This window comes from Spermophilus citellus, assembly GCF_964194105.1.
Source record: "Spermophilus citellus genome assembly, chromosome: 9".
NCBI classification, from domain to species: Eukaryota; Metazoa; Chordata; class Mammalia; order Rodentia; family Sciuridae; genus Spermophilus; species Spermophilus citellus.
Genome location: NC_138191.1, coordinates 20183209 through 20196234, shown reverse-complemented (window position 1 = coordinate 20196234; position 13026 = coordinate 20183209). Strand labels below are relative to the sequence as shown.

Genomic DNA, 13026 nt, shown 5'->3' with positions numbered 1-13026 from the left:
CTATCACTGAGCCACAACCCCAGCCCCTCTCTACAGACTTTTAAAAGTGGCTGCTCTTGGTAATGATAACAAAATCTACTGACATCATTATTTTTCAAGTTTAAGTACAGAGTTCTTTACTCATTGTTTTACATCTTTTACCATTCCCATTTGTAATAGAATTGTTTTCAATATTTTCTTTATACACATTTAGAACCACATCATACAGTATTATAATTTTTTTTGCTTTCAGTATAATATATAACTTAGAAAGCTCAAGAAGTGAAGGAAAACCTACAATATTTACCTGTATTTTTGTTTATCATGTTTTTTTCTGATGTTCACAATTGTCTTTTCACTGTTTCTTTGTTAGAGGACTTATTGTAGTTATTGTTTAGGGACGCCTGCTTGCAAATCCAGTTCATTTTCCTTTATCTGGGAATGTTGTAATTTTTTTTTCTTTTTTTAAATAGGATTCTTTCTAGTTGATAGGTATTTCTTTCAGCTGGGCGCAGTGACGCACGCCTGTAATCCCAGGAGCTCGGGAGGCTGAGACTTCAAAGCCAGCCTCAGCAATGGCAAGGCGCTAAGCAACTCAGTGAGACCCTGTCTCTCTATAAAATACAAAAAGGCTGGGAATGTGGCTCAGTGATTAATTCCCCCAGAGTTCAATCCACAGTACCAAAAAAAAACAAAAGTAGATTTTTTTTTTTTCGTCATTTAAAACATATTGTGGCCAGGTGCAATGCCAGCTACCTTGTTGATTGAGGCAGGAGGATTGCAAGTTCAAGACCAGCCTTGGCAACTCGGCAAGACCCTGTCTTAAAAAAAAAAAAAAAAAAAAAAAAAATTAAGGGTTAGGGGATGTAGATCTTTGTTAAATTATATTTAGATCAGTCCCAATGACCAAAAAAATACAATGTACCAGCAAACACCCATACTCTGCTACATCCTCTGACTTCCATGATTCTGACAAGAAATTCATTGTTATCTAATTGTTTTCTCCCTGTGTGTGAGGTCTTCATCACTGGCCTCTTTTAAGATTCTTTGCCTTTAGTTTTCAGAATTTTAAATATGTGTATTGTTGTATTTCTTTGACCTTACTCTCTGAGATTTGCTAAGATTCTTGCATCTTATGTATTTTCCAAATTTGGGGGAATTTTCAGCTGTTATTTCTTTGAATATTTTTTAGCCTTGCTTTCTTTCTCTTGTCCTTCAGGAATTCTTGATGACATGAAAAGTTAGATATTTTGTTGTTTTTATATTCCCTCAGATCCCTAAAACTCTGCTAATTTATTTTTAATATTTTTTAGTTGTAGATGGACACAATGTCTTTATTTTTATGTGGTGCTGAGGATCAAACCCAGTGGCTCACACATGTGAGGCAGGTGCTCTACCACTGAGCTACAGCCCCAACCCTCTAATTTATTTTTCATTCTATCTGCTCTCTATTGTTCAGATTTGCTAATTTTTTTTTTTTTTTTAATGGTACAGGGGATTGAATCCAGGGGTGCTTTACAACTGAGCTAAATCCTCAGTCCTGCTTATTTTTTATTTTGAGACAGGGTCTTATTAAGTTGCTTAGGATTTCACTAAATTGTTTTTTTTTTTTTAGAGAGAGAGTGAGAGAGAGAGAGAATTTTTAATATTTATTTTTCAGTTTTCGGCAGACACAACATCTTTGTATGTGGTGCTGAGGATCGAACCTGGGCCGCACGCATGCCAGATGAGCGCGCTACCGCTTGAGCCACATCCCCAGCCCTTCACTAAATTGTTGAGGGGCCTCAAGCTTGTAACCCTTCTGCCTTAGCCGCTTAAGTTGCTAGTTTTTATTGTCCTGTCTTCTAGTTCACTGATTCTTTCCTTTGTCCCCTCTTGTTATCTTTTTTCGTCACTGAGCCTGTCCACGGAGCTTTTTATTTTGGTTATTGTATATTTTTTTTGTTGTTGTTCAAAAAATTGTTACCCTAACTCTTCAGTCTTTTAGGATAAGGTATTTTTTTCCCTCTCTTGTAGCTTTTCAGCTATTTATTTATCTTTGATTTTCTAGTAGTTATAATAATATATTTTAAGGTATAGTTTTGTTTTATGGCTCCTTGAAAGTATAAATTAGTATCCTTTATTATTGCTTCCTAAAAATTCTTGGTAATCCCTTCAGATGTTGTACGCAGTCTATTTCTCACTTTTTCTGAGTTAAAAAAAAAATTAAAAAATGAGTAAAACAACTGTTAATTTTCTGACTTTATCAGCTGTGCCAATCTTCATTATTTTTTTTTAAATAGCTTGTCTTTCTGTGTCTTATTTTGGCTAAAGTCTGCTGATTTATCTCATGATTCACTAATTCTCTTATTTATTTTTAACCCATTATGAAACTCTCTTTAATTTTTAGTTACTGAGATGTTTAGTTACTGAAATGTTATTCTTTTCAATGCTACTATTCTCCTTTATATAGTTTTATGTTTTTCAGGATTTTCAAAATATCTTTAAATATACTAAGTATCACTGTTTTATAGTTTCATTTTGATAATTCTTTATCTTAAATGTCTGTGGTCCTCATCCTGTATTTTGTTTCTGATAGTTTTTAGTTTGGACTGTTTACTTGTAAGCCTTGTTCTCTTTGATTTTTTGCGCATTGTTTTTTAACCTGAAGAACTATTTGTAAGAATACTTTAAGGTATGTCCAATATGTAGATAACTTCTCCTGGGAGGATTTGCCTTTACTTATGCCATCTACATGGTATCTGTGTTCATTTGGGACCACCTTAAGTTAGTTTCAAAACTTGGGGTCCCTGAACAACTCATTTGATAGCAATCTGGCCTACAAATCTGCCTCTAATTTGCTTTTGCCTCTTACACTGAGTTTCTCAGATTATTGTACAGAAAATTTTTTACTCTATTTTTTGGCTTTCAATATTTCTTTATCTTATCATAATTTCAAGTCAGATTTCAACTTTGCCAGGATCGCATATGTCCTCAGTATAAAAAGCAGGCTTTTTTTTTTTTTTTTTTTTTTTTTTTTTGTGGTGCTAGGGATTGAACCCAGTGCTAGGAAAGCATTGTATCACTCAACTATATCCCCAGCCCTTTCTATTTGCTTTTGACCTGGTACAATCTTGTTACTTTGTCTATTTTTCGTACTTAATCCTGAATTTTTACTCCTTCTTAGAAGAGGTTAAACAGCCAACAGTGCCGTTTTTAGTTTCAGTTTAACACATCATTTGTAGACATTTTATTTAGTTTATTGATAACTTCCTTTTCATTTTTAAAGAATGTAAAAATACTTTTTATTCCATAGCTAGTAATTTTGACATCTGAACTCTTTGTAACTCCAAGATGGCTTTTATACTATACCAGATTCTGCTCTTGGTGCTTTGCTTCCCTTGTGTTTTTGGATCATGAGGTGGTATAACTTCATCTGTGGATCCAAAAGATGTAATTTTATCTTTTGGACTAGAACTTAAGAATGTTTTTATAGGAAAAACTTGCATTTGAATCTTTTGGCATCCTAGGGGAACTGAGGAGCACTTCAAATTTAAGTTTTGGCTTGGAAAATCATTTTTAATTCCCATGTGTGCCTAAAGGCTGGTTTTGTGATTATGATGTAGTCTGGTAGATCATAATGTCTATCATTAGTATTTATTTCATATAGTCTGGTGATAGTCTTATAGTCATAATGAACACCACGGTTGTTAGTCATTATTGCCCTCTCTCCTGATGTACTTTTCTTATGTTTTTTATACTCAGTGACCTTTTCATTCTATGCATTTTCCCCCCAGAATGGAACTTTAAAAAAAAAAAAACCTGCGGCAACATTCTATTATTTAACATCCTTAATTGTTTTGCATGGTCCTCGTGGCTTATAAAGCAAAAGATTCTAAGCAAGTAATATAAATTCTATTATAATTTTATTATCTTTCTAATCACAACTGTGATGACTCCTCCCTTATCCTTTAACACTTTAAAATTAACATGTAATAATTGCATATATTTGTGGAGTCCAGTGTGATAATTCAATACATGTATACAATTTAGACCCCCTTATACTTTAAGACATATAACTGAAATACATTTCATTTAGACTCACAGAATGTATTATCCAGTCTCTTCTATTTTTGCCTTTGTACACTTTACCTGTTTGTAATTTCTTTTTTCTCCTAACTCCTGTTATTCTTTTTTTTTTTTTTGGTGGGGGTCAGGGGATGGGTGGGTAACTGGGGAATGAACTCAGGGGCACTTGACCACTGAGCCACATCTCCAGCCCTATTTTGTATTTTATTTAGAGACAAGGTCTCACTGAGTTGTTTAGTGCCTCACTTTTTGCTGAGACTATCTTTGAACTCAAAGTCCTCTTGCCTCAGCCTCCCAAGCCACTGGGATTACAGGTGTGTTATCACCACACCAAGCTAACTCCTATTATTATTACCAATTCTTAATTTCTTTAAAATATTTGAACTCAACTCTCATTTTCTAGAAGCCTTCCCTGAACTTTCCCTCTTTATCCCTGCCTCCCTTAACCTCTACCCCTGTTGATCTATTTTGCTTAAGTGTCCTCTGCATATACCCATCAGCACTTGCAATTGTTTGTCTACCTGGCTAATTGAATTATAAATACCATGAATATTAAAGTCAATTTTCTTGTATATATCACCATTTTCATCATCATAATAGTTGTTAGCCTTTATTGATTATATACTATATACTGTAATTAAGGATTTTAAATTGTATTATCTTGAAGCATTCAAGATATGAATAATATTTATGATTCTAATTTTCCAGGGAAAATTAGAGTCAAACTGATTCAGTCATGGTCAAGGCCAGGTAGCTAGAATAAGAAGATGTAATATAACTTGAATCCAAAGAAGATGATGAACTTCTTTCCTCTCCTAGAGTGTATATGAGGTATAAAAATGATGCACCTGTTGGATATGTGGCATATGCTTGAAATCCCAGCTCCTTGGAAGGCTGAGGCAGGAGAGTTATAAAAGTTGTAGGTCAGCCTGTGAGCAATTCAGTGAGATCTTGTCTCAAAATTTTAAAGTGGAAGGGCTGGGGATATAGCTCAGTTGGTAGAGTACTTGCCTCACATGCACAAGTCTCTCGGTTCAATCCACAGCACGCACACACATACAAAATTAAGGTGGAAAAAAGAATGGGAGATGCTTGCCTAGCATGCACAAGGCTCTGGTTCAATATCTAGTACCAAAAAATAAAAAAAAATAATGCATACATATAAAACACATATATACTAGTACCTGAGACTTAGAATTTAATAAACATTAGCCATTATGTGGGGCCAAAAGCTTTTTTCATAACTTAATATTCAAATGAAGGAATGTAATAGTTGATATTTATAATAGAAAACTAAAAATGACAACTCAGTGAGGCCCTCGATAACTTAGTGAGACTCTGTCTCAAAAAATAAAAGGCTGGGGATATGGCTCAGTGGTTAAGTGCCCCTGGTTTCAGTCCCTGATAACGAACAAACAAAAAGCTAAAAATGAATATAGACAATCATGAAAATAAAATAATAATTTCACCATTAGGTTATGAGTTGCTTTTAATATTTTAGTATGTATCTTTTCCTTTTATATGCATTGTTTACATAATACTATTTTTAAAAACTATTTATTTAATTGTAGATAAACATACAGTATCTTTATTTATTTTTATGTGGTACTGAAGATTGAACCCAATGCCTCAACATATGCAAGGCAAGCACTTTACCACAGAGCTACAGCCCCAGCTGTAACATATTTAAAATACTATTTTAAACTGCCCTTTTATTCAGTTATTTTATTAATTTCTTTCCAAAATAAAAAAACAATTAGTTATAGATGGACACATACCTTTATTTATTTATTTTTATGTGGTGCTGAGGATGCCTCACATGTGCTAGAAAGTGCTCTACCTAGCCCTGTATCCAGATTCTTGATCAATAAATAAAGACTGTATTATCTTTTACTAGTTACATGGTATACTATCCCATTTATATACCATCATCATTTAATATATTTATTTTTGGATATTTAGGTTTTTTCCAGTTTCTAAATTTAGCACTGACAATCTTTAAATATTCATCTTTGATGAATTCCCACAGGGAATTGACCAAGCATTTTGTGATAAAAAATCAACAGCAATAAAAAACAAAGGCCCAAACCATCTTCTTGATGACTTAATGTACAGGTTTTTCCCATAGTTAGTTAAGATATTTGAGCTGAGGTGCTGAACCTCACTGAGTCTTGTATACTCTAAAATAGTGATAAAACTTCCCTTTTCTATTTCTAAAGCATATTCTTAATGAATGAAACAGTGCATGATATATGTAAGCTGTCTGATACAAATACAAATAAGGGAAGTCTCTTAATCCACCTACCAGAGTTGCTTCCTCTTATATGTCTGTTTTGATGCTATTGTAAATTATAAATATTTAATAGGTTTAAAAATAGTCTTTGAGTTCTTTGATCAAAAATGTTTGATTAAAATTAGTGTGTCTGTAGTCACAAAATTCTCCCATTTTGGACTGTGTTGTCTAATGGAGGAAAAAGTAATTGTTACAAGTAACAATTAGTTTTCTTGGTATGTATTTTCTACTAAGTACTACCTTTTTATAACCTTCTTTTTTAGAATTACAGAATGAAAGCTTAAAAGAATCAAATGAGAAGAAGGACCTTTTGACATCAGAACTAGAAGATATTAAAATGTCTTTGCAAATAAGTGTGGTATGATTTAAAAACTGACTAGGTGTGGTAAATCTCACATTATCAATAATGAACATATTTATTGAATATAATACTATGTACAAGAACCCTGAGCTTCAAATAGAGAAGAAAATACCAGTCTACAAAATGCTTATAATTTAGTCAGAGACAATGGATAAAAACACAAAAAATATAAGTGAAATACAGGATCAAGCTGGGTATACCAACAGTGATTTAGGGTAATAAATTACTATAATAGTTCTAAGAATTGAAATAACTCTGTGGGTTGGATTGGTTAGGAAGATTCCATGGAGAAATTGGAGCTATAGGTGGGATTTGAAAAATGGTGATTTTAAATAATAAGTAGGTGGGTATTCTACGGGGAGTGGAAGGGTTGATGAATAGGAAGAAGTTAAGAACGAAAAAGGCAGCAAACTTAATAGAATCTGATAACGTCAGTTTTTTTTTCTTAAGGCCTTTGAATTATTGCTTTGGTTTTGTACTTATTTTAGAGTACTCAGAAAGCTTCAGAGGAAGATTTACAGATAGCAACCAAAAAAATATGTCAGCTCACTGAAGAAAAAGAAGCTCAAATGGAAGAACTTAATAAAGCCAAAGCTGCCCATTTAGTTGTGATTACTGATCTTAAAACAACTATCTCTAACTTGGAGGAATTATTGAGAACAGAACAGCAAAGGTGAAGCATTTCTTATTTTAAATGAATAAAAACAATTTGCTTCTAATATTCAGTACCATTTCTGTTCATTGTCATCTGCTGTGTAATTCCTGTAACAACTATAACCAAGTCTCTTTTTTTAATGTATAAAGTAGGAATAATTTTTTTTTTTGTATTTGGTAGGCAGATATCCCATCCCAGGAAAAGATTTAAAAGCAGGTATTCTTTAGGATAGTTCCCATGCATTCTTTACCATAGAGTCAAGCTTTATCCACAAACTTTTAAGTGCTGATATAGAAATAGAACATATTTATTTTTATTGGCACATTTTAATTGCACAGAATGGTGTGTTACACTGGTTACAACATCTATTGAAACTATGGATTATTATTAGCTTCATAGGAATAATTTCTGGGCTGGGAAGTTTGTTTCACTGGGGTCCATAACCTTATATCTGCTTTATAAACTTAGTAACTATTCTGGATAGAGTAGGTAGTACTCTATATTAAATTAATGGATATGATTATCTGTGTGTAAAATATTCATTTGCATTTCATCTAAATAGCAGTTTGCATAAAACTTGAGTGTTTAAGACTAACTCTGTTTTTCTTGATATTAAGAAAGTATTCAAATAAAGCTGTGTTATGAAACCTGGTAAATATTTGTCTCATTAGCTTTGGGTTAATAAAATTTGGGAGGGTGCAGGAGAGGAACAGATCTATCTCCCAAGTCATAGCCTAAGCCTACCAGTATTTCTTTTGTATGTGTCTTTTTCTTTTATGTGTATTGTTTACATAAATACTGTTTTAACTTGCCATTTTATTCTGTTATTTTATTAATATCCAAATTCTTGATTAATAAATAAGGACTGTATATCATTTTCAGTAGCTACATGGTGTACTATCCCATTTATGTACCATCGTAATTTAATCTTACTGATTATGCATAGTAAAGGAAGAAAATTAGCTCTTCTAGTTTCCCATATTCTTACATATTCTTTATTGACCTATCCGGGAAATTTTAAAATTTTAAAATTGTGAGTTACCTTAGATTCATTTGTTCCAATTATCTCAATTTTGTAGTTTGCAAAAACCGGAAAGTCAGCAAAAGCAAGAAAATTATACATGTTTTGCAATTTGGATTGTTCCTTAGGCAGAATTTAGTATAATAATAATTATGTTCAAAGTTCTAAAATAGATTAATTTGATTATCAATAGTTAAGAGACAAATTATAATCATAACCTTAAGGTTTTGTGTAGATGTAATAAATGTACAATAATGTTTATAATAGTCATATTTTTATAATAGTGATATTTTAAAACGTTATATAGATATTCAATAAATGTTTACTAATTGAGTGGTTGAATCTATTCTAAGAAACTATTACTAGTTTTAGATATTAGATGTATTCTGATAAAAATGTTTTACATTGCAAAATAATATGTCTTACAAGATTGGGAAAAAATGAAGATCACCTGAAAGAACTTACCATGGAGCTTCAGAAGAAATCAAATGAACTGGGTAAGATTTAGAGAATATAACATTTATTTTGATAATATTGGCTAATTATGAAACCATAATTGAATATAGGAAGTTAAAATTTTTTTAAACATTTTTAGTTGTAGACAGACATTAAATCTTTATTTTTATGTGGTGCTGAGGATTGAACCCAGTGCCAGTGCCTCACGTTTGCTAGGTGAGCACTCCACCACTGAGCTACAGCCCCAACTCCGGTAATTTAAATCGTAAGAAAGACAATTCATTTTCATTATTTAGGTCATTGATATCTGGAAATGTAAATAGCCTAAGAGATATTTGTATTCTCTTTTCCTTATTCTAAGATTCATAGACCTTAATAATGCTTGGTAAGAAATGTCTATTTTAACTGAATTTTAAAATTTAATCATTTATGTTGGATTATGAACTTTTTATATAAAAACCTGGTCCTATGTTATATGTTATCTACAACTTTCATGTCTAAAGAGAGCATTTGTTGTAGATTAAGGAATAATTTTTATTCTTAAAATATCTTTAATGGATATTTATTTGTAACAGTTCAGCTCAGTATTGAAATTAAGTGGTTGATATTAGTCATATTACAAATTCAATGAACAGTGTGATTTTTCTCATAATAATGCATTATGAGAAGTTTGAATAAGAAATTCTAGAACTATGAAACGATACTCTGCATTTTTTAGTATTGTCTATATGTTGTGGGAACATATAGAGGAAGTCAAATACCATGTCCTTGTGACATTTCTAATTATTATGAGAAAAAGTTTGAACATAGGAAACATTTAGATCAGTGGTGTCCAAAATGAAGGCTTAGCAAGAATTATATTAAGGGAAGGGAAGAAAATATTAAAAATTCTATTTGTTCTTATGTTTTATAATGAAAATAATACATATTTATATTATAACAGTATAAAATATGTCTTTGTATTTTTTATGTGTTTCTATATTTGGGGTAAATGCTCAGAGATTTCTATTGTCGGAGCTGTTTAAATGCTGATGCCAAAAGGAAGCCAAAATGAATCCTTGGGTTGCATAGTTGGAACGGATTTATGGAAGAGGTAGATTTTAAAAGTAGACTTTAAGAGTCTTTGGATAGTTGTAGAGGATGATGGGGTGAGTGTAGAAAGTTTTGTATTTGGAAAAGTAACATTAACAATCACATAGGGTCTCTATAGCTTATTTCCTTCTTTGGGTAGTAGTGTAGTTCTCAAACCGAAATCTTGGAATTTCTTCTTTCTCCTTTTAGCTTCACATCTAGTTGGTTTTTTAGTTGCTGCTATTTGTAATTTTTAATATATAATTTATAATATAATTTGAGAGATTTTAACTCTGAAATAACTTTTGAATTTTTCCCTTTCCCCTATGCCCACAAACAAAATAATGCAATATGTTAGAGTAATATGACCTAATTTAGATTTGGTGATCAGGGGTGGCCTTTGTCTGAGACTAAAAAATAACTGAGATTTAAAATATTAGGTGAAACTTGGGTACCAGGGAGAACTTGATATGGAGAGGAATGAAATGAACTCAGGGAGGTAAATCAGGTAGGTTCAAGGAAACGAATTTTTATTCCAACAGTGAAGAAAAATCATCAAAGAGATTTTGACCTTTTTTTTTTTTTAAAAGCTCACTGTATCTTTTGTATGTCAGATAAATTTGGTGGTGTGTGAAGAGTACAGGTAATGAGGAAAAAAGCAGAAGCAGAGAAATGGGCTTAGAGGCTATTTGAGTAGTCCAGGCATGAGAGAATATTGTTTTAAAATGGAATATCATACTTCTGCTGTTTCTTCTGATGGGCTATTTAATCTGAGGATAGCTTGTCATTTTTAGCTCTGAAAATTTTTCATCTATTATTTCTTCTCCTAAGTGTTAATGTTTTCTCTCAGAAGTTTTGATGGATAGAGTTTGGAAATTTTGGATCTAGCCTTTGTATTTTTTTATATTTTGTTTTATACTGTCTCCTTCTTTGTTCTTTTCCCTAAATTTTGGAGGACTTTGTTTTTTTTTAACTTCTCCCCCACTAATTAAATATTTTACTATGTTTATTTTGCTGTTTTAAAATCTCAGTTGCCAAATGTTGAATTCTGAGAGCACTAGATAACCTATTTCAGCATCATAGTATTCTGTTGGAACATATTACACTTAACAAGACATCTACTTTTGTTGGCTCTATTAATTCTTTCTCTTTGAGTTGTAGTTTCTCTTAGTTGATTTTGGAGACTGTCTTTCATAGTTTTACTCGTATTCACAGATTGTTGATATTTGACTTTTTACTCATTGAATTACGTAAGAATTCATATTTACCCACACATAATGAGAATGATTCTTCTGATTCTGGGAACTAGAGGCAGGTACTGCAAGGAGAGGTGGGTATGGTAGCTTGTCTTTTGGTATAAGGGATGTTTATCTTGCTTAGGGATCATGAGGTATTTGGGGCACTGCTGTGTTCCTTTGACAACAATTCTTATGATTTTTGTTTTTTGAGGAAGGAGATCTGGTAACCTGGTTCAGTTGTTCTACTCAGTTTTCATTGAATTAGTGCAAGTTATTTTCCCCCAAGGATTCTTTGGCTTTCTGGTTTGTTAATGGTAGGCTGTCTTGTTTTAATAATATTGTTTGTGTGTGTGTGTGTATGTGTGTGTAAGGTCTTTTAAAAATTTTTTTTAGATTGAGGTGAAAGAGTGTGTAGAGACATGCTATTGCATTGTTTTCAGTCTTTAGATTTTAAAAAATTACATACTTTAACTTAAAATGAAACTTTTGCTTAAATTGGCTTTGCATGTTATAGATTTCTTTTTTTTAGATTATATATTGATATGTCATATTCTGTTGACTTTTCCTTAAAGATTGTGGGCAATTATTGTAAGTGGTTTTTAAAAATGTATAGAATCTGATAAATTTTCAGTAATTCTATTATATTTCTAATAATCAATAACACATAATTGTGAGGAAAGACAGTATTTGAGATCCAGTACATTTTTAGGTGACAACTGGACATCACTAGGGAAGGAAGGTTATTGACAAGAAAAAAACAACAATGAAAGAGGAGTTAGAGAGGAAACAGGAAATATAAATAATGCAAGGTCTTGATAAAGGGAAAATAGTATCAAATACTATCAAGCTTCATAATGATAAAAACTGATAAGTTACATCATAAAATGGTTATGTTAACCTTTGAGATCATAATTTTATTCATGTCATGTAGATAGGCATTAGTTTTGCATAGATTTAAGAAAGAAATGTGTAGCTAACAAAATTTGCGGAACAAAATGAGAAATCTGACAGTGTAAAACATACCTTCTCCCCCAATACTGGGGAATGAATCCCGTGCCTTGCGTATACTAGGTAAGCACTCTGCAACTGAATTACATCCCCAGCCCTCTGATGGTAGCTTGGAAGGGCAGAAAGATTAATTATTATTTGTTTTATATTCAAATAGGGTTTTTAGATGGAATAGGAAAAATAAGATTCCTCTACATAGAGTTGGTACATGTTAGTAATAGAGCAGATAAAGTCTAAGAGGAGGTGGGAATGTTGAAATCCAAAGTACAAGATCAGGGCTGGGGATGTGGCTCAAGCGGTAGCGCGCTCGCCTGTCATGCATGCAGCCTGGGTTCGATCCTCAGCACCACATACCAATAAGGATGTTGTGTCCGCCGAGAACTAAAAAATAAATATTAAAAATTCTCTCTCTCTCTCTCTCTCTCTCTCTCTCTCTCTCTCTTCCTCTCTCCTCTCTCACTCTCTCACTCTCTCTTAAAAAAAAAAAGATCTAAAATCAAAGTACAAGATCAGAGTTAGCTTGAGGAAAGATAACTTCATTTAAGTTTGGAGTGAAGATTTAGGTTAGGTAGATTTAACTAGGTATTGATGAGTTGAAGATAAAGGTACATACTGACTTCATTTACAATATATTTTATGTAGGTACATTGTTCATTTTGCTTTGTGAACATTTGGCTCATTTAGCTGTGGAATTAATTTATAAAAACATTACTATTAATATTTATCCATTATTACTTTAGTTAATTTGGAATCTGTGCTTCTTCTGTGTTTTATAGTACTTGAGTTGTATTAATCTTTTTTTTCCCTTTCAGATAGCATCATTATTATTTAGCCCCACTTTCCTATTCTTTTAATCCTGTTTTTAACACATTTATA

At 32.1% G+C, this 13026-nt stretch overlaps 1 protein-coding gene across 3 annotated transcripts in view; it reads left to right on the top strand.

Annotated features, from left to right (window-relative positions):
• Positions 1-13026, top strand: part of SYCP1 (synaptonemal complex protein 1) — a gene marked incomplete at its 3' end in the record, with an annotated part of 116966 nt that overhangs the window by 26740 nt on the left and 77200 nt on the right. For all 3 annotated transcript variants that reach the window (XM_081308779.1, XM_081308781.1, XM_081308780.1), the window contains 3 exons: positions 6604-6698; positions 7190-7374; positions 8807-8874. In XM_081308779.1, the coding sequence (XP_081164905.1) occupies positions 6604-6698; positions 7190-7374; positions 8807-8874 (348 nt within the window). The remainder of the gene's footprint in view (positions 1-6603; positions 6699-7189; positions 7375-8806; positions 8875-13026) is intronic.